This window comes from Sinocyclocheilus anshuiensis, unplaced genomic scaffold, assembly GCF_001515605.1.
Source record: "Sinocyclocheilus anshuiensis isolate Anshui unplaced genomic scaffold, SAMN03320099.WGS_v1.1 scaffold274, whole genome shotgun sequence".
NCBI classification, from domain to species: domain Eukaryota; kingdom Metazoa; phylum Chordata; class Actinopteri; order Cypriniformes; family Cyprinidae; genus Sinocyclocheilus; species Sinocyclocheilus anshuiensis.
In genome coordinates, this window is record NW_015547698.1 from 550268 (window position 1) to 572113 (window position 21846).

The following is a 21846-nucleotide window of genomic DNA, read 5'->3' on the forward strand; positions in this document are numbered from 1 at the left end:
CACCCCACCACCAACATTTTTTTGAAAAGGCTACAGATATAGCTGGTTTGATATAATGATGAGATTTTGTAAAAAAAAAAAAAAAAAACATAACCAGCTAGTCATGACTATATAATGTTTCACATACTAAGCAAACACTAAGTCCCCATACTCCCATATCAAAGATTGCAACGTATTTTAAACAGTGAAATGAGCTTCCTACTATACCACCACTATAAATATATGTAAATATTCATAACTACCATAACATACTACCCACTGTGAGTAATTTAGCGTGCTCCTCGTGTCAGAAGTGAAGATTCAGTAAGTTCGCCAAAGAATGAAAAACGAATAAACCAGTTGCTGGGTCAAAATAACCCAACCAGCTGTTTATCTGCGAATGAACTCCTTACAACTCGGTTGACCAGAACAAAGCTCTCGAAAGTTATTTTTTTTCTGTTTTGACAGAAACATTAGCCGATGACTGTATTTGAACTTAAGTTACCCCCTTATGCTTCTTCTTCTGACAATAATTCCTTAATTATGCCAGCAGACTTTCCGCGCACGACTCACTACTAGCGTATATTACAGGCTTTCCCGCCTGATTTTGCATGTGAGGGGCTAAGGGATACATTACGTTCTGATTTCGTACAAAACGCGTTTCTGCCTTTTAAATTCTCAGTTAATCCCTGATGAATAAGATATTTACATATTTCGAAAGGATACTGATATCGTTTCAAACTATATAACTATGAGGCAATTTTGTCAAAAAAGTATAACCGATAGCCTATAGGCTGTTTCACAGGATAAAGAAACACCCACACTTCCATATCAATGATCATTTGAACAGTGAAATGAGCATGCTGCTACCACAACTTTTTTTTTTTTAATAGGTAAATATTCATATTAACTTAAAATAAAATACTGCTTGCTGAGTAGCGTGCTCCTCGAGTTGTGTCAGAAGTGAAGAATCAAGTTCGGCAAAGAATAATAAACCAGTTGCTGGGTCAAATTAACCCAACCATTGGTTTATCTGTGAATGAACTCCTTACAACTCATTTGACCCAGCATGAGCAACCCAACAGTGTGTTTACAGTACCCCAAACAACCCAGAATTTTGACCCAGCATAGTCAACCTAACAATATGTTTACAGAAACAACCCAGCACTTTTTTGAGTGTAGAGGAGCTTTGTGTTCTGTCATTGAAAATGAACTTTATTTTGCACTCTCTTTATAAAATGGTTTAAAAAAAATGCTTTTATGTGTTTTTATGTGACTAATCTTTTTTTGTTAAAAAAAGATGCTTGAAAATTCCAAATTCTCTCTCTCTCTCAATTCAATTCATATTGCTTTATTGACGTGACATACTTAGGTACATATTGCCAAAGCATTGTACATAGCAGAATAATAATTAAAAAAAATACATATAATATACATCCATAAACAAACAAAACAAAAATACATGTAAATACATCCATATATATTAGGGATGTGCATCTCCATAACTGAGGCAGATGCGATACGCATCTCGATGCATAGCCAACGATACGATACACTGAAGATACATATGAAGTAGCTAGCGATGCGATGCGATGCGATACGATTCACCCCTATTATGATGCAGTGTGATCCGATTTCGATTCGATCCGATTCAACACAATGCGATTCAATGCAATACGATGCAATGGAAAAAATATGACAGACAGACAGCAAATCATAAATTAACTTATGTGACTACTGACTTCTAACGCCTCGAGGCCTGTTTCATAAAACAAGTTTACCAAATAGGCCAGGCTTATTTCAGTTATAGTCTGACTCACTGTCAAATGATTTGGTTCCATAAAACAAATTTAACAAGGATCAAAATCAGTCACTGTGGCAACTTATGCTGGAAAGCTAACCTGGTCCAGGGCAGGCAAACTGTCAGACTAAGCTGAGCTCCTCTAACACTGAACAATAGGAATGCAATGATATTACCACTGACTCTCTCACATACTATCATAGCCATGCAGCCTTTTTCTCTGGTTTTATGACAGCTGTACCTTTTATAGTTAGAGCAGATAGCATTAGAACTTTACAATCTAACATTGCTCTTTAAAGCATTAAAATCACTAAACTAAAAGTTAAAATCACTAAATTAAAACTACATTTTAAATTAAGGAGTAACCTTAGTAATTAGGACTGTATTAGCTTACATTTTATTCACCCATTACAATAGTCCCTTTACAGTTACTGCTATCATTAGAATACACCTATATGTAGTTTTAAAATTCTACAAAAGGCACATTTAATGTCCAACAACGAGTATTTTAGCAAAATGCATATTTGACTCAGAATTATTGTGCTTCATCTGTTTAGCGTGCATGTGCCAGCAGCGCTCGTTCACTCGCGTATGCCTCGCCCACTCCTGACAGCAAGCAAAATGGATATATTTGCATGAATTAGAAAATATACTCGTGACATGTCAGTTATGCACGAAGGAAAACACAATGTCTCAAATGCATTAAACAGCACAAATATATTCGCTCTTTGCCATGGTGGATCGATTTGATCCATGATCGACATTAAGGGCTGCTTAAGATTAAGCGTCCACAAATTAGTCTAGTGAGCGTGTGTGAACTTACACTGTCGTTTATGGAACTGCTTTAGCCCAGATTGATTTGTTAGGTTATTTCAAGTCAGGTTTTGGACTTTAATCCCCGCTTTTCCTCAGGTCTCCGTGGTGTTGTGATGCGTCACAATCACGCAGCAGCAGTGATGAGAGAACGCGCTTGAGAAACATTTTAGAGAAGAGAAATCAATCTACATATAAAATATTGGGTCACAGATTATTTAAATAAATCGTTTTTTACCGATGCAAATATGTTAGAAATTATTTTTAAACCGATGCATCGCATCGTTAACTTTTTTTTGCCGATGCACCGAGCGAATCGGTGAATCTTCCCATCCCTAATATATATATTTATATAAACATCGATGATACTACTAATGTAGATGTGTTCACTCTTTAACTCTTAGTTTGTGGCATTTATAAATATGATGTGCTTCCAAAGAGAACGTAGGGCCTTCGCCAAGCAACATTTTTAATCTCTCTCTCTCTCTATCTCTGCTTTTGCCTATTTTTCTGAACTGTAATTCATAGTTCATATACACATGTTTTTGCTCTCGTTCTTCCTTTATATATTTTCATATATTTAAGCTGCTAGTATTAACAGGAAACTTGAACTCAAAGCTCCCAATGCAGATCTTGAAGAAGCGGCCAGGGAAGCTGAAGTCCTTCAAAGGTTCAACCCTTCACAGGTAATGCTGAACACATTTACTTATAACTGGTTTGCTTTAATGAACGTATGCTTATTTTGTGTGTTAATAACCTTCCTTCTAGTCCTTCATCTCAAATATTTTGGTCACAGATCATTTCTAACACACAGTCTCAACATGTATAAATTAAAACAACAACAACATATTATTTTGGCTTTGTTTCAGCTGAAAAGGAAGACCAAAGGAAGGTCTGTCAGACCCTTGTCAAACTTGTCTTGTTTGTGGAGAAGGATGAATTTGGCCATCTTTTGCATTTACGGAGAAGAGCTAATGCTGCAAAGGCAAACATTTCCAGTCCCAGATAGCAAGCGTCTATTGAAACAATGTTAAATCAGTGGCATTGAATCAACGTCACTTTTGCACCTGCAAGTGTGTAAGTAGTGCAAGTAATGGCACTGAATCAATGTTACAATGTGATGCTTACAATCTCAGAAAATAATTTGCTTGCATGCTCAGAAAATGATTCAATGCCATTACCATTGATTTTTGATGAAATATCCACATTTTTTCAACATTAATTGCGGGTGCAAAAGTGATGTTGATTCAATGCGGTTGACATTGATGCATTAACATGGATTTAACATTGTTTCAGTGGTTGCTTGCTATCTGGGTTTGACCTTCAATGACTGAACGCAAGCTGAATGACTTGGCACTTCTTGTGATAGTGAACACTGCAATGGTTTCCATGGATTATGATATGTTTTTGTTTGTTGTTTTGGGGTGGTAATATATTAGTGGCACTGACATCCAGAGTTGGGGGGTGATGGTGGTGTTCCCGTTGTTTGAAATGTGGTGTGTGTGTCTGTCGGTCTGGTTCCTGAATGCTACGATAGCGAACAGTGAGTTGTTGTTGTTGTTGTTTTTGTTTCCAAGTTAATTTGATTAGAAGGAAATAAAAAAGCTGGGGAATTTTCTGACATGTCTGCTATCAGATTAAAAACACAACTTTGACACGAGCTGTATTAACATCACTTGAAATTAAATCTGTATTATTTCACCAGTCAACACCTGTATTTTGGAACATTTCATTGTTATTATATTGTTTTTTTTCTCTAAACACCTGCTGGATTAAAATGGAGAAAGGCTTCATCTGGAGTTTTCTGGGTCCTGTTTGTAGCAGTAAGTTCTAGTTACAGATGTATATTTTCTGAAGTCAAGAAAACTAAAGTGATAATTTCCCCCAGCAGTTAAACAAGATTCTCTTCATCAAGATCGTCATCAGTCTGAGCTCAGCTCTCATACAACTGAATGCTGAAGTTTCACAGATGAAACAAACTAAGTAACAAACATTATGATCAAAACACTGTTAAAATTATGATCAAAACACTGTCCCTGTTTCTCTGCAGGATTATGGTGTTTAAAACACTGGCTCAGTGTGTGGTTCTTGGTTGCTCCTGGATTCTGGGTTTCTTCACTAATGTCTGTAAGGTGCTGGAGATCCTCTTCCTGATCTTGAGCTTTCATCTTCCTGATCTACTGTCTTCAACAATGAGCTCAGAAATAAACCATGTCACTGTGTCCACCATGTTTTCTTTAGCTGTTAAAATATGTTGATGCTCTCATTTTTGTGTTTATTTTATTTTATTTTTATTTTTTTGACTACTTGATTTTGTACAGCACTTTGATCAGTCTTGTGATTGTTTTTAAATGTGCTTTAAAAGAACTAGAACTTTTGTCCTACTGGGTTCAAAAGTTTTTAAGCTTCAAAAGTGCAGTTATTCCTGCTATAAATCATATCACTGACAGCAAGAGCTTCATGTTGTATTGTGTTTGGGAAACCTGTGTTTAGAATTTGAGAGATTATTTAGTTTTGCTTATGTACATAAATGTAATTAAGTTTCAGCCCAATTTTTGTTGTTTGGTCATTTTGTTCTTCTTTAAACTCTCCTCTACATGCAGATCCCAAATAGTCTGCGCAGAAACAAAAGCTCTACGAATATTAAAATTAAAACAAAATATTTATAGCATTTTACAATATAGAAACAATACGGATTCCTATCTATTCACACTGGGCATGCATATTTGACAAGCTGGAGGTTTAATGAGGAGCAGTTTTATGAGTTTTGTCACTTTTCCTGGGTTTCTGTTGTTACAGATGTTGCTGTCTTTGCACAGCCCACTTTTTGAACACAACTTCAAAAATAGGTACCATGGCAAATATGGAGATCTAAGATGATAACAAGGAGAAATCGCAAGGAGAAATTGTGCTTTTAAGTTTTTTTTTTAAATGTGTATATACCTGTAAATGTGTACGACTTATTTGAAATGTGATTTTGCATTATCTTGATATGTTGTAAATACATCTTGGTATGAGTGCTGTCTTTGTGTATAAATTTGAATATTAATTTGAATTTTAGCTGGAAGACAAAATTATTTTTAATATGTTTCCTCATAAGATGAGCAGATAACAGTCATATAAAATTGTGAATCAAATATTAAGTCTAGTTGGGAGAAGATCACACATGTAAACTCCTATCAGGTGAGACCCTCTTTACATGCTTAAATGAGAATGAACTGATTTAGTGTTATTATCAATCAATGCATTTTTGCAGTTTTGACTTCTGTTTCTGATACTGTACATGTTCATGCTATTTAAGCTAAACATTAAAATCCTCAATTAAACTTTTATTTTTAAGATCATCTAAATTTCTGATATTCATCCGTAGGAATGAAATATAATTATCTATCTATCTATCTATCTATCTATCTATCTATCTATATCTCTCTCTCTCTCTCTCTCTCTCTATATATATATATATATATATATATATACTGTATATATTAAGTTTTATCTATCTATCTATCTATCTATCTATCTATCTATATCTCTCTCTCTCTCTCTCTCTCTCTATATATATATATATATATATACATTTGCCTTATCAAAATACATATACTTTATTATGTGTATTGAGGTGTGATTAATGTGTAATAATGGTATTAACCAAATCAGAGGGTTGTTTAATGTTGCAAGAAATGGTTAAAAAAACAGACAGAACAGTGGGTCAAAATAGAACTGCATTTAATGTGTTACTTGTAGTGATTGTCAAATTGTGATTAATCGATTTGACAGCACTGGTTATTTGCTATACTGTAAAAGGTGAACGTGTAGTTGTTGTTTATATCTTATTCTACCTATAAATTCTAGTTTTGTTGTTGTAATCTACTTCAATCAAGGCTGTGTACCATAAAATCAGAGAATGCTGTTTCAACTTGCATTCATTACATTGACCCAACATGCAACGTTCAATAAAACTCCACATTCAAAACATGCACACCTGCTCCATGTTGACTGATGAACTTTGCTTCAATGAAAAATTGTGATTTGGGGTTATTATACACTTTATGTTGCAGCGAAGTGAACATCCAATTGACAGCGCTACTCTTCAGCACAATAGTAACCACAACATTCAATAACAGAAACTGCTCTAAATGTCCAACATAACGGAACATTAAACATTAACATAAAATACCAACATCTTTCCTTTTACTGTAAAACACATAAAATAAGAAATGTGTAAATCTTGAAATCCGGGATTGGTTGGTACATGTTTTGTCTGTGTTGAATATTTCTGGCGTGATCCTAAACATATGAACGGTTGGCTCATGATTAAATGCTTTTTAATGAGCAGGAGGAAACGAACATACGTAACTTTTTCTGTCACCAGACGGGTGCTGTTTATCTAGATTATAGAGTGTGATAGTAATTTCACACCGTAGCACATTTTGGTTAAACCGACAGTGTCACACCCTCATGCCATGTTACTACGTTCCTTGCTCTCCTCATCACGGCTAATTTGAGTTTTTTTTTGTCTCTTATTTAATTTCAGAAAATCAATGCCTGATCTGGTTTGCTGAATAAATATTGAACACAGTGGACTGTCAGATTCCATAATGGTGTTCATTATATTTAAAAATAAGTCATTTTCTTTTCCCGTTTTGATTTAGAAAAATTTGATTGTGTATTTTAAGTACTGACTGAGAAATAAATATATGACAAATGACTAAGCTTTGGCTAAAAGAATACATTAATTATTTTCTTGAAAGAGACTGATATGTTTTTTTGTGTGAGTTTCAGCTCACACACACACACACACACACGCACATACACACACACACACACACACACACACACACACAGATTATATATATATATATATATATATATATAAACCATGTGAATATTATTTATTTATAATGTATTGTTCATAACAGTTTCATCAATACCATGCACGATACCATGCTCTGCTCTTAAACGTATTCTTCTGTATATTGCAACCACCTAATATTCTCTTAATATTCAGCATTAATATACATTAACGGTGTGCTGTATAACTCTGTACTTTCATGAGGTGAAATAAAATGTCAATCATCAAACTGCCAGTAGCAAATGAAAATTTGGGAAACCCCTCTGGCTTTGCCACTGTCTGCAGATGATGAGGTTGTGGGAAGTGACAGCATCTGAAGGAATATTCTGTTTAATGATACACAACAATAGTATACTAATATAAGTGTTGAGGTGATAAAAACAGAAAAATGCTTTGCACCCAAATTACAATGTGTGATATGTCTTTACCAAGCACAAACGTTGTTACAGTAGATAAAGTCCAGTGCCAATAAAGATACTAAAAAATGTGTAAATGTTTATAAACATTTGCAAATCAGAAGAGCTTTATTCAGAATCAGAAGAGCTTTATTACCAAGTATGTTTACACACACAAGGAATTTGACTTGACGACAGGAGCTTCCAGTGTAGAAGAAAGTACAAACATAGTGCAGACATACATGATAGTGCAGACATACATAGGAATAACACAGTAGGGATGTAATATAACAAGACTGCACCAGACAGCCAGCTCTTTAACCTCCTGTCTGATGAATAGTCTCCACTTTAAAATGATGAATAGTCTCCACTTTAAATTGGGTATGGCAAAAACATGAATAAATGATTAATAAATTATTAATCTGTGATTTTATTCAGAACTGTTTTCCTCCAATCCAAATTATTAAACTCTGTCAATAAAACTCACTGTGCAGTCTTAGCTCTGTATCTTAATCCAGAGACAGTGCGAAGAACACGAATGCAACCCAATAACGGAAGCATTGCGATGTTCATCACATCGCCAAACAACCTTCCAATATGTCCATAGAAATGTGTTTTGCATTAGATGTAAGTAGATTAAAACAGTGGTCAGTAACACACCAACTGTATGTAAGTTCATCATTTGTACTTTGGGTTTGCAAATTACAGTAAAAATGAGCACACTTTAGTTCATAATCAGAATAATGAAACTTGCATGTAAACAGGAGTCTTCACCTTTATTTATATAGTGCTTTATACATTTACATTATATTTACATTTAGTCATTTAGCAGATGCTTTTATCCAAAGCAACTTACAAATGAGGACAATGGAAGAAATCAAAATCAACAAGAGAGCTATGATATGCAAGTGCTATAACAAGTCTCAGTTAGCTTAATGCAGTACACATAGCAAGTTTTTTTTTAATTATATAATAATTAAAAATAAAACATAGAATAGAATAGAAAAATAATAGAGCAAGCTTTTTTAAGAATATAATTAGAATAGAGAGTGCTAGATTTAGAGGGTCAATTAAAGATGGAAGAGATGTGTTTTAAGCCGATTCTTGAAGATGGCTAAGGACTCAGTTGCTCGGATTGAGCTGGGCAGGTCATTCCACCAGGGAACATTTGATCAAAGTGATTTTGTGCCTCTTTGGGATGGCACAATAAAGTAACGTTCACTTGCAGAATGCAAGCTTCTAGAGGCACATAAGTCTGAAGTATTTAATTTAGGTAAAGGGGTGCAGAACCAGTGGTGGTTTTGTAGGCAAACATGAATGCCTTGAGTTTAATGCGAGCAGCTATTGGTAGCCAGTGCAAATTGATAAACATAGGTGTGACATGCGTTCTTTCCGGCTCATTTAAAATTATTCTTGCTGCCGTGTTCTGAATTAATTGTAAAGGTTTGATAGAACTGTCTGGAAGACCTGCCAAGAGAGCATTGCAATAGTCCAGCCTGGATAATATGAAAAGCCATGTTTCTGAATGACAGAACCTAGTGATGCCATGTAGACAGAGAAGGGAAGTGGTCCAAGAACTGAGCCCTGAGGCACCCCAGTAGTTAGATGCTGCGACTTGAACACCTCACCTCTCCAAGATACCTTAAAGAACCTATCTGAGAGGTAAGACTCAAACCACTGGAGTGCGGTTCCTGAGATGCTCTTTGCCAATCGGGTTAACAGGAGGATCTGGTGGTTAATTGTGTCAAAAGCAGCGGACAGATCCAGCAAGATAAGTATTGAAGATTTGGAATCTGCTCTTGCCAGTCTTAGGGCTTCAACAACTGAGAGCAAGGCTGTCTCGGTTGAATGTTCACTTCTGAAACCAGACTGGTTGCTGTCGAGGAGGTTGTTCTGTGTGAGAAAGGCAGAGACTTGGTTGAACACAGCTTGTTCAAGTGTTTTTGCAATGGAAACCGGTTTGTAGTTCTCTAAATGAGAAGGGTTAAGGGTGGGTTTTTTAAAGTAGAGGGTTTATACGAGCCTGTCTAAATGCTGAGGGAAAAACACCAGTGTGAAGGGATGTATTAACGATGTGAGTGAGCGCAGGTATAAATGCTGGATAAGGTCAGCAGGATTTTTTGATTTGCACCATACACTTTCAGCAGCCTTAAGCTTAGAACAATGTTCGTGGAGAACATCAGACAGCCAAGGGGCAGAAGGGGTGGTACGGGTTTTTCTGGAAGATAGGGGGCAGACAGTGTCTAAATAAGATGTAAGAGTGGAGCAGAAAGTATCAGTAGCACTGTTAACATCAAGAAATGATAACTGTTTAGGGGGAGGAAGCAAAGATGAAACCACAGCAGAAAGCTAAGAGGGTGAGAGTGAAAAAAGTGACATGTGGAGGGATATGTGTTGTGTCAGGAACCATGTTGAGGTTAAGAGTGAGGAGGAAGTGATCCGAGGTGTGCAGTGGAGTAGATCAAGAAATGATAACTGTTTAGGGGGAGGAAGCAAAGATGAAACCATAGCAGATAGCCGGGAGGGTGAGAGAGAGTGTAGGTTACGTCGAAAAGTGACATGTGTAGGGGTATGTGTTGTGTCAGGAACCATGTTGAGGTTAAGAGTGAGAAGGAAGTGATCCGAGGTGTGTAGTGGAGTAACCAGTATATGATCAGTGGAGCAGTGTCATGTGTAAATAAGGTACAATATAGATTGTACAATACAGATTGTGTCAAAGCAACTTTATCATGAAAATAGTGTGTGTTAATAAAACAAAATTAAATTCTGCTGTAGAGCAGCTCTAAAAAGAGGACAATAGTAAACAGTCAACTTTTAGGTTGAGTAAAGAGCTTGCTTGTGTCTTATTGTGATTAAGTCCTTACTCTGATTATTGAAAATAATAGCATTTTTGGTGCACATGTCAGTCCAAAAGATCTGCTTTGAAAAACATTTAATATTTGCGTGTAATGTGAATAAATTATCATAGTAGAAAAAAAACATTTTAAAATGTGTCTTTTTTATGCCAGGTGGTGTATGGTCACTGTTGACTGTCATCTCTTTAACCCTGTGTGAGTGCAAGCTGATAGTTTTCTTCAAACACATGGGTCTGTTGACCCTGTGAACTTTATAACATTTTTTATACCATTGGTTACATTTATTTCTTAGTACTTAGTCATTGTAAAACTCTTAAAACAAGTATAATGATGCAAATAAACAGACCAGTTAATCTCACTTCCAAATGCATACACGTCTAAATGAAATAGTTAGCAATAATTGAATGCATTTTAAAGGATTGATACAACATATCAAAACACATGAACAGTGTAGTCCACAGAACCTGCATTTTTGCTAACTGCTGAAAGACAAAACTCAGTATTGATAAATGCATGTAAAACAGTGTAAACTCATGTGTTTCACGTTATTTTAAATGTGCTAAACATGCTGGAAATTCACCTGGTTTGGTATTTGTGTTTTCTGACTTTGATCCCATCTTTCTCATCCTCAGGTTTCATATCCACTACTGCTGCTGAACCAAGAGCAGCAGTTAGTCCAGCTTATGGCTGTGTGCTTTATAATGAAACGTACATCTGCAGCGGTTCTCAGTATCAAATGTACTGCAACACAAGAATGCATCATTTCTACTACCAGAGAGACCAAGACCAACACCAATACCACTGCATGAGTAATGACTGTATCTGTGTTGGTAATAATGACACCTGTGCATGCTACTATAATACTTCGTCCTGCTTCTGTGATATATTTAGCAATAACATCATAGTCCCTACAGCAGTTAGACCCGTCTTGGACTGTGAGCTTAAGAATGACACGTACATCTGCATTGGTGCTCAGTACCACATGTACTGCAACACAACGGTGCATTATTTTAGCTTCTGGAGACATCAGTACCAAAACCAATACCTGTACGAATGCTGGAGTGATGACTGTTACTGCCATTTTAATAAGGACTCCTGTTGGTGCTACAGTCATACTTCATCCTGCTTCTGTACAAATTATGGCTATAATATCACTATCTCTTCATTACGCAATCAAGTCACAATCCCTGACTGTCTGCTTTATAACGACACGTACATCTGCACTGGTGCTCAGTACCACATGTACTGCAACACAAGAATGCATAATTTGTACTTTTTGAGGTATCAGAGCAAAATCCAATACCATTGCATTAGTAATAACTGTTACTGCAATGGAAATAAGGACACCTGTACATGCTACAGTAGCACTTTGTCCTCCTGCTTCTGTGAGACTTACAACAATAGCATTGCTCTCACTACAGCAGTTAGTTCAGTTACAGACCCTGACTGTGTGCGTCTTAATGATATGTACATCTGCACTGGTGCTCAGTATCGCATGTACTGCAACACACATATGCATGACTTCTCCTACCAGAGATCTCAGTACAAATACCAGTACCTGTGTGTGAATAATGACTGTGACTGCTTTGGTAATAGGGACACCTGTACATGCTCTACTAGCACTTTGTCCTCCTGCTTCTGTAAGACTTATGGCAATATCACTGCTCTCACTATAGCAATTAGTCCAGTCTATGACTGTGCGCGTTATAATGACCTGTACATCTGCACTGGTGCTCAGTACCACATGTATTGCAACACAAGTGTACATGATTTCGATTATGATAGATACCATTACTACTGTTTAAATAATAACTGTTACTGCTTTGGTAATAAGGACACCTGTACATGCTACAGTAGCACTTCATCCTCTTGCTTCTGTACAAATTACAGCAGTAGCATCACTATTCCTGCAGCAGTTAGTCCAGTTTATGACTGTGGGCTTTATAACGACACTTACATCTGCACTGGTGCTCAGTACCACATGTACTGCGACACAAGAATGCATAATTTCTACTACTGGAAATATAAAAACCAAAACCAATATGAATATGAATGCTGGGGTAATAACTGTTACTGCTTTGGTAATAAGGACACCTGTACATGCTACAGTAGCACTTTGTCCTCCTGCTTCTGTAATACTTATGGAAATATCACTGCTCTCACTACAGCTATTAGTCCAGTCTATGACTGTGGGCTTTATAATGACATATACATCTGCACTGGTGCTCAGTACCGCATCTACTGCGACACAAGAATGAATCATTTCTTCTACTTGAAATATAGAAACCAAAACCAATATGAATGCTGGGGTAATAACTGTGACTGCTTTGGTAATAAGGACACCTGTACATGCTACAGTAGCACTTCATCCTCCTGCTTCTGTACAAATAACAGCAGTAGCATCACTATTCCTGCAGCAGTTAGTCCAGTCTATGACTGTGGGCTTCATAACGACACTTACATCTGCACTGGTGCTCAGTACCGCATGTTCTGCAATACAAGAATGCATTATTTCTACTACTGGATATATAGAAACCAAAACCAATATGAATGCTGGGGTAATAACTGTTACTGCTTTGGTAATAAGGACACCTGTACATGCTACAGTAGCACTTTGTCCTCCTGTTTCTGTGAGACTAACATCTTCACAACTATTGCAGGTGAGCGTGTTTCTAGACCTGAATGTGGAGTTTGATTTTACTGTATTCATGTTGTATTGATGAATTCCCTCATGTCAGATCTGATTATCGCACTGCCGGATCAATGCAGGGTAAGCTGAATTTTTTTTTTTTTTGTTATGAGTCTTTCAGTTTTATTTGTAAAGCTCAATTGTGATTTCAGAGTCAGACCTCAGAAGGATGTCTTCAAAATCTTCTTGAGCAGATAGAGAACAGTGCAGCTCAAGAGCTCCCTGTGACTGTAAGTCTTCAAGATAAATAACAATAAATAATTGAATCAAATCAATATAATAGATGATTAACATAGCAGTGCTGTTTTAATGGCTCTCTTGATATTTACATGTACATAAACTATTTATCTGATCAATAGACTGTGATGAGCATTTTGACTGTGGTCTTCAACACTTCAGAGAAGATATTAGAGTCATCATCAGTAAACCCAGCTGAACTAGCCTCTTATGGAAACAGTGTGTTAAAAGCCAGCGAGAAACTCATTTCTACATTAGTGAAGCAGACAGACACAAGTAACCGTGTCAGTTTTACTTTTGCTGCTGTAGGTAAGTGGAGACACAATTACTATTATTGATGATGAAACACAGATTTGATGTCAGTGGCTTTTTATGGTCTAGAGCAGGGGTTTTCAAACCTGTCCTGGAGGACCTCTAGTCCTGTTTGTATGTCTCCCTCATCTAACACACCTGATTAAACTCATCAGCTCGTTAGCAGAGACTGCAAGACCTGAATTGGGAGTGTCTGATAAGAGAGACATACAAAATGTGCAGGGCTGGGGGCCCTCCAGGACAGGTTTGAAAACCCCTGAGCAGCGGTGGGTCAGACAGCAAAAAATTATAAATGCAGATACAGTAACTCTATAATTGTGTAGAGTAACAAATGTTTTAACAGAAAGCCCTGCCTGTATATTTTTCGTGTTGATGTCAAAGGTCAGTGTTTTGGTGCTATTTCATCCATCATTAGGTAGAAATGTCTTGAAAAACCCTCATCCTGAAAAGCCATGAGAAACAAAAATGCAACATTAAACACAGGTTCACTTACAGTGAAGTTTATGGAGACCTCAGGGTTTTTATGTGAATATCTGCTGCTTTGAGCATAAGATCAGTCAACATTCACAATACGTTTACCAAACACTCAAAGGAGAAAAACAGAAAGTCAGTGCAGTTTATTGTGGTAATCAATTACAGGGTTTTGCTCTTGTGTTTAATCAGAGATAGAAGTCTTCATGGTTGGACCACAGGTCACCTTAGAGAAAATCCCTCGACTTAAAACAAGAAGTTCTGCTGTGGACATCGATCTCATTGGGATCGCCAGGAACAACCATGAAAGTATGTCAAATGTTTCAGTGTGAACAAAAAAATAAATAAAAAATAGAGATTCATACCTTTACCACTAAACCATATTTACTTTTTTTTTATTGTTTTACATAGTATTGCATATACCGTAGTTTCTGTTTCTGTCTCACAGGATCAGCTGCTGTGGCTTTCATGAGCTACAACGCGATGGAGAATCTACTGAAGCCAGACTTCTTCAACACATCAAAAGACACGGTTAACACCATGATGTCCACTGTGATCTCAGCTACTCTTCCCAAAACCACCAACACTGAACTCACCAAACCAGTCAACTTCACCCTCAAACACATCAGAGTGAGAGACTGAAATGTGCTTGTGTTTTATCAGAGCACTGATGAACATCTGAAAACATCTAATATTCAGTGTTCTGATATTTTCTTCTTGTTTTTGCAGGAGTTTGATCCCAGCGGTTCTCTGTTCTGTGTGTACTGGAATATCAGCGAGTGGATTGTAGATGGTTGTTCTGTTTTAAAGACCAACAGCAGCTACACTGTGTGTTCCTGTCATCATCTGTCGACATTCGCTCTCATACAAACCAGCCATCAGTCAGAGGTGCGAAAGAGAACAAGTCAAACCTCCTCAAAATATTGAAGCATTGAACGCACTAGCATAATTCAAATTCAATCTACAGTTGATGATCAACATTTCTAGTGAACACTAAGAACAGCACAGATTTGGCACTCATGTTCTCTCACATGTTTTCTCAGAGTGACTCACATCTGGTGATTTTGGTGTGTGTGATCGTGGGACTGGTGTTCATCAGTTTGGCTCTGTTGACCTTTGCCCTTTATAAGTGGAGTCCTCTGCGTGATTGGATGCGAGGTTGCGTTGTGCTGGGACCTGAAGGCTACAACAGGGAAGAGTGAGTTTATTTTATTTTATTTTTTAAGAAGGAAATAAAACTGCTCAGGGCTTATGTAACCTTTCTGCTATCTGATAAAAATCCAACGTTGCATACAAAATTAAAAAGTTAACATGAAATAGTCTTTCAACTCTGGCTCAGTTTGTGGTTCTTGGTTGCTCCTGGATTCTGGGTTTCTTCACTAATGTCAGTAAGGAGCTGGAGCTCCTCTTCCTGATCTTGAATCTTCATCTTCCTGATTTATTGTGTCCTCAATAGTGAGGTCAGACCTTTACTCATTTTACCATCATATTCCATAAGAAATCCGGACATGAAACACTTTTACAGTTGTTTTCACTGAGGTTCTGTTTCTGTTGTGGTAATCTGTGACTTTTAGAAAAGAATGTCAGTTTGTTTAATCTGTTACTGTTCCATTTCCTTCCTGTGACGGAATGTTCAAATGAACCAAGAATCTTCAAACTCCGACTGTCAAAAATTATAATTTAAACAAACACAGAATGCCTTTGATCTGCTGTCTGTCTGCATAGCATTACTCCTTTCAAACTCCAAACTTTTAAAAGTATCTCAAACATTTAGGCCCGGCTTTCTCAAGCCAACATCAGAATTTCACATCTTTTTTTTCTGTTTCAGAAAAAAATACTGTCCAGAGACAGTATATGAAAGAAAAGTAAAGCTTCAATATTTACTTCAGAAATTCAACTCTAGTCTCTTTAAACATTATACATTATTTAAACATTTATTATAAACAAACTCCATTCTTGTTCATGAGTTTCAGAGGTTAAATTGATCTCATGAAGTCACTCAGCTCCTCTTGTCTCATTCCTGTCCAGGTTACACAGCAGTACACAAAGTTCTTCAGATGTCTTTGCTGTGGACTCAAACTCAACAGCATCAAAAGTGTCCCAAAAAACACTGAGGAACACAACATCATGTTAACCTTAAAATGCATGAACCAAAAAACAGCACAAATGCATAAAGGGGGTCAAAATGGAATGAATGAAAAAGAAAAATAGGTGACTTATTGAAATATCTAAAACAATTGATGGTACAAATGTTTTAATATATCAAACATCTTTATTTGTCCACTTTTATATATGAATGTAAAAAGAAGAGGGTTTTTTTTTAATGCAGTTGTACTTTTCCTAAACAAATTCCAAACTAATTTAGATCTAAAGTATATTCTCAACTGAACCTTCACTCTCCACATTTCTCACAGACCATGTGAAAATTATCTTTTGAGGCAGAGACAACATCTCTCATCAGATTTGCAGCTTTCTAAGCATATGAGTTTAAACCTCTTCCTTTGTTTGGGCCGTCAGCTGTCCTTTGCTGTGGCCTTTCTCTACTCATCTACTGCATCTGAAATCACATACTGTCTGAATAGCTTGTACATTTGAGAACTTCATGACTGTTAAAAAAGTATACATGTGTACAGTATGAGTGAAATATCATCAGACATGAATGTGATTAGTATGAATGCAATCTGAATGTACTACATCCGCCGCCAATTTAGCATTATCATGTGAGCTGTGGAGTGTGTTGTGTACTTTTTTTTGCCTAATGTTTTATGACCCCATTTATGCATTCAAGGGTTCAGGAAATAGAAAGTACTATTATTATACAGGCCAGTTCACATTGCAATGATACACGCTGACCAATGTGGACAATCACCAGATTACAGTACCTCACTCCTCAGATATTCCACGACCCAACAAACATTTTATTCTGCAGTTCAGTTGGCAAAAACAAGACCAACACCAGATGCAGACAGCGGTAATACACTGATCAGGCATAAGCAACAAACATTTCTGTTGCCGTCTGTTGGTTCAGTGTGAATTGACCTATAATCTCAGCTTCTTTCTGCAAATGATATGAAAGTATGTTATACATGATTCTTAATATTACAGCTGTCAATATTACTGATGTAAAATAAGTAACTATTTTATTCACACTCAAGATTATTTTTGGTGGAGGGCAAAAATATGTTTACATACTAATATTTTTTGTTACTTAATATTAAAGCTGAATATGGAATTAATGCTAGTAAAAAAAATATACAAATAAAACTGTTAAACTATACAATTATATTTTACTGTAAACTTAAAACATTTATATTTTATTGTGTCAAGCTCAGACAAGCTCCATTCATTAGATGACTGTTCCTCTGTAAAAACATGTTATGCGAGTTACTTATTTTATAGCTGTATTGATGTAAACCTCATAATCTATTATTATTATTTTTTTTTTTTTTACATGTAGGTTTTTCTTGGTGGAGGATGAAAAGCTTATTTTTACAGATTCCTAAGAATAATCAAACTAAAATGATTTCAAGTAAATGTTGGCAAATGGAAAACCTATAAACTATGTCGCTCCATTCATTAGATGACTGTTCCTCTGTATAAACATGTTATGCGAGTTACTTATTTTATAGCTGTATTGATGTAAACCTCATAATCTATTATTATTATTATTTTTTTTTTTACATGTAGGTTTTTCTTGGTGGAGGATGAAAAGCCTATTTTTACAGATTCCTAAGAATAATCAAACTAAAATGATTTCAAGTAAATGTTGGCAAATGGAAAACCTATAAACTATGTCATGTGTGCATGGTAAAGGGAAATGAATGAACTTTGGATGGCATCATGATTGTTTAGTTGTAAAGTTATGAATTTATGAAATCTTGCACAATTATATTTGTGTTTATTAAGCTCAGAAAGCTGACTGTTTCTTCTGCAAGGAACCATTTTTTTTACAGTGCAGTATATTACTTTAATCATATGCTCATACAACATATGAATATGTTTTTAGGTGGAAGGGAAGGCAGTTAAAGTGAATATGTATTCTCATGTGGCTTGAATTTTTGTTAAAACATAACTACATATTCCTGTATTATTTTAGTGTATTTTGTTACAAATATCTTAATTAACAAAATAATAAATGATAATAATAACTGCAATTTTATCTCTCTCTATCATGTCCACAAAAGAAAAACTTCATAACATACTGACCTGATTTCAGAGGAATACCCCAGTTTGAAATCATGCCATCTTCCACAGCATTTCTGTATTTAAACTGTAACATAAATAACCCTTAGAACTGCATGTGCACATTTTCTATTATTTTTACAATATGAGTCAATTAACCGAGTTTGAGGGATGGATGAGACTCAAAATGTCCATTTTACTGAGGAAGTTAAGAAGGGAATGTTGGGAAGCTGAGAAAAAACTAGTGAATGATTACCAGCAGCTGCCAACGTTACAGCAGCCATCACAGTCCATGTGGAGTCACTGGGTTATAACTGTTAAAAACCTGATCATGAATTACATGACGCTGTGGGAGGTCTCTGAAAATGCACTTTATAGGAACGGGACATGTGAGCAATCGTTAGGTATGCATTTGTTTTTGAATTTTAATTTGTGGTGGAAACAATGGACTTAGGCTCATATCTCCACTGCTAATTTGTTTATTCTCTACCTGTTAAGGAAATTTGTCCTGTGAACTGGTTTGTGGATAAAGAAAAATACACTTGATTGTCAAATGTGACAATGGCTTCCACCTTTCATAAAAATAAAATCTTGTCTTTAAATGTTGGTTCTTATTTCCTCAAAAAAATGTATAACATGACCTGCGGGTCAGATGTAGAGCTGGGAATCAAAAGTTGATTCAAATCCTAAAATTGGATACGTATAGTCAGAAATGAGATATAAATTTGTGTGTGCACATGTTAATGTGACTTTGAACCAGTACTGGTCTTAGACTGCTGGTGGCACTAAGCAAAACTTTATCGGGGACCCTTGTCAGTTTAAAAAAAAAAAAATCATAAAAAAATTGTATTATATCAAAGAGAAACAAGACTCAGTCACTTTGTTGTTTTCTCATTTTTGTTATTTTCGTCTGTTCTCTCTTTTTATGGGAAACAGTATGTTACCTTTTTATCTTTATTATTATTATTATTAGCAGTAGTAGTAGTAGTAGTAGTCGTAGTAGTATTAGTAGTATTAGTATTATTTAATTACTTTTTATTTATTTATTTATTGCAGTGTGGTCTAAATGTTTTCTTACACACACACACACACACACACACACATCATTTACAGAATAATTTAAGATAAAACTGGAATCAGGCTACAATTCATATTGTATTTTCATATTACTTATATTTTATATTCTTATTTGTATTTCTTATATGTTCCAAGTTACTCATAAATGGCCTGTTGCAAAACTCAGTATCACTTATTAGACTCACATTTTGCACATTTTAATTAAAGTTGGACAGTCTGGAAAGAAAGTCACCTTTTAGCAATGATAGAGAATTTAAATGAATCGTCACTCACATTTGTGAAACGCATTCAGTACATGCTTGCAGGAAATCCCATAATGAAGTCATAAAGTCCATACAGGTTATAGACGCCGAAACTACTTCCTCAATGTCAACTGTGTTTTCGTTACATGCCGAGTTCGCATCCTCAACGTAATTGGTGTTTTCGTGACACGCTGAACCGGCATCTTCGATGTAACCTGTGTTTTCGTTACATGGTGAACCTGCATCCTCCACGTAGCTCGTTCTTTCAGGATACCACCAAGCCTCTTCCTCAAATTCACTGGTGGTTTCATGACAGCTGCAGCTGCATTTCTTATTGCAAGTCTCCATGCACTTCTCACATCCTTCTTTGCTGTTCTTACATCCCATGACTTGTCTAGCAAGTTTAATTCAACAGTTTGAGCTGATTTGGAAATATTCTCAAATCCAACTTGTTTGCATCAGAATGTGATTTGCATAAAAGCTCCTTCAGGAGGGCAATTGGCATGCACCTAAAGGATGTCCGACCAACCCACGGTCCGCCCAACAATGTGTGTATGCAGTTGCATGGGCTCAATTGTAGCAACACCCCAGTTAATGGAGATGCTGACTCATCAGTGACCGTAAAGTCTTACATATTGATAATGTATACAGATTTTCAGTTTCTTTATGAACAGATGTCAAGATTACCTTACCATACCATTTTTATGGACTGTAATTAGGAGTCATTTTATTACATTTTATTAAATGCGACATAATTTCAGCATGATAAAGGTGCTCATCTGCCCGTAAGTGAATAAAGCAGATGAGCAGAAGAATGTTTATTACAGCAAAAAGCCCAATGTTAAATGAATTCTCCCGGAAGTTTATTTAAGTCCACACTCAAGAGTGATAAATGTAACACTGAAGCAGTGTTAAAGTTATTGAGATAATTAGCTGATTAATTAAGTGATGATTGACCGTCATTGAAGACACCTGATGTTAACAAGCAGAATCACTAAAGGAGAAAATCACAGACAGGATTTAGAGTTATTTTATACAGTTTCAATATTACTGAAGTTGAACTACAACTATTAAAAAAAAGTCCATAGGACATAAAGATATTTTATGATCTCAGAAGACCTGGATTATATAACTGATGTTCATAATGGCGAGATAATTTCAAGAAATTCTGCTTACAGAATCTGCAAGGTGTATGTAAAACATCCCCACAGTGACTGTATAAATCTTCTTTTACAGTTCCCAAACCGGTCACACTTTAGCTTAGCGACCAATTCCTACTATTAACTAACTATATATACAAGTTTTCCCTATATAAACTCCTTACATACTAAAATACAGTCATGCATAATAAGTGGGGGACTTTTTCACACCCAAGATATATTTGCATTTCTCACCTATATGATAATAGATTGGTCGCCCTTAAACTTACAGTCTGTAATCATTAGCTTTCATTTTATTGGTTAACATGACATTACCATAAGTATTTTAAACCTAATCCAGTATTTTTAATCTGAATGAACACACACACACACACACATTATAGTGGTCAGTGTTTGCATTAGTTGGGCTCTTGACCCTTGACTTTTTAACATTAGGTTTTGTTCGATTGCTGTAACTGAGTTATAACGGCTAGACAAGGCAAAAGCAAAAGTCATAAGGTGATGATTATGTTTTAACATATTCATTACTTGATCGGAATCACTGAACTCATTTAGAGTCTAAACTCTGTGTTATATATATATATTATATATATATATATGGGGGACTTTTTCACACCCAAGATATATTTGCATTTCTCACCTATATGATAATAGATTGGTCGCCCTTAAACTTACAGTCTGTAATCATTAGCTTTCATTTTATTGGTTAACATGACATTACCATAAGTATTTTAAACCTAATCCAGTATTTTTAATCTGAATGAACACACACACACACACA

At 35.9% G+C, this 21846-nt stretch overlaps 1 protein-coding gene across 1 annotated transcript in view; it reads left to right on the plus strand.

Annotated features, from left to right (window-relative positions):
• The first annotated feature begins 11935 nt into the window (after nt 1-11935).
• Nucleotides 11936-21846, plus strand: part of LOC107703678 (uncharacterized) — a 14666-nt gene continuing 4755 nt past the window's right edge. The window contains exons 1-9 of the mRNA XM_016506402.1: nt 11936-13379; nt 13434-13465; nt 13543-13614; nt 13744-13930; nt 14597-14713; nt 14853-15034; nt 15134-15292; nt 15448-15602; nt 16433-16533. Of these exons, the coding sequence (XP_016361888.1) occupies nt 11936-13379; nt 13434-13465; nt 13543-13614; nt 13744-13930; nt 14597-14713; nt 14853-15034; nt 15134-15292; nt 15448-15602; nt 16433-16533 (2449 nt within the window). The remainder of the gene's footprint in view (nt 13380-13433; nt 13466-13542; nt 13615-13743; nt 13931-14596; nt 14714-14852; nt 15035-15133; nt 15293-15447; nt 15603-16432; nt 16534-21846) is intronic.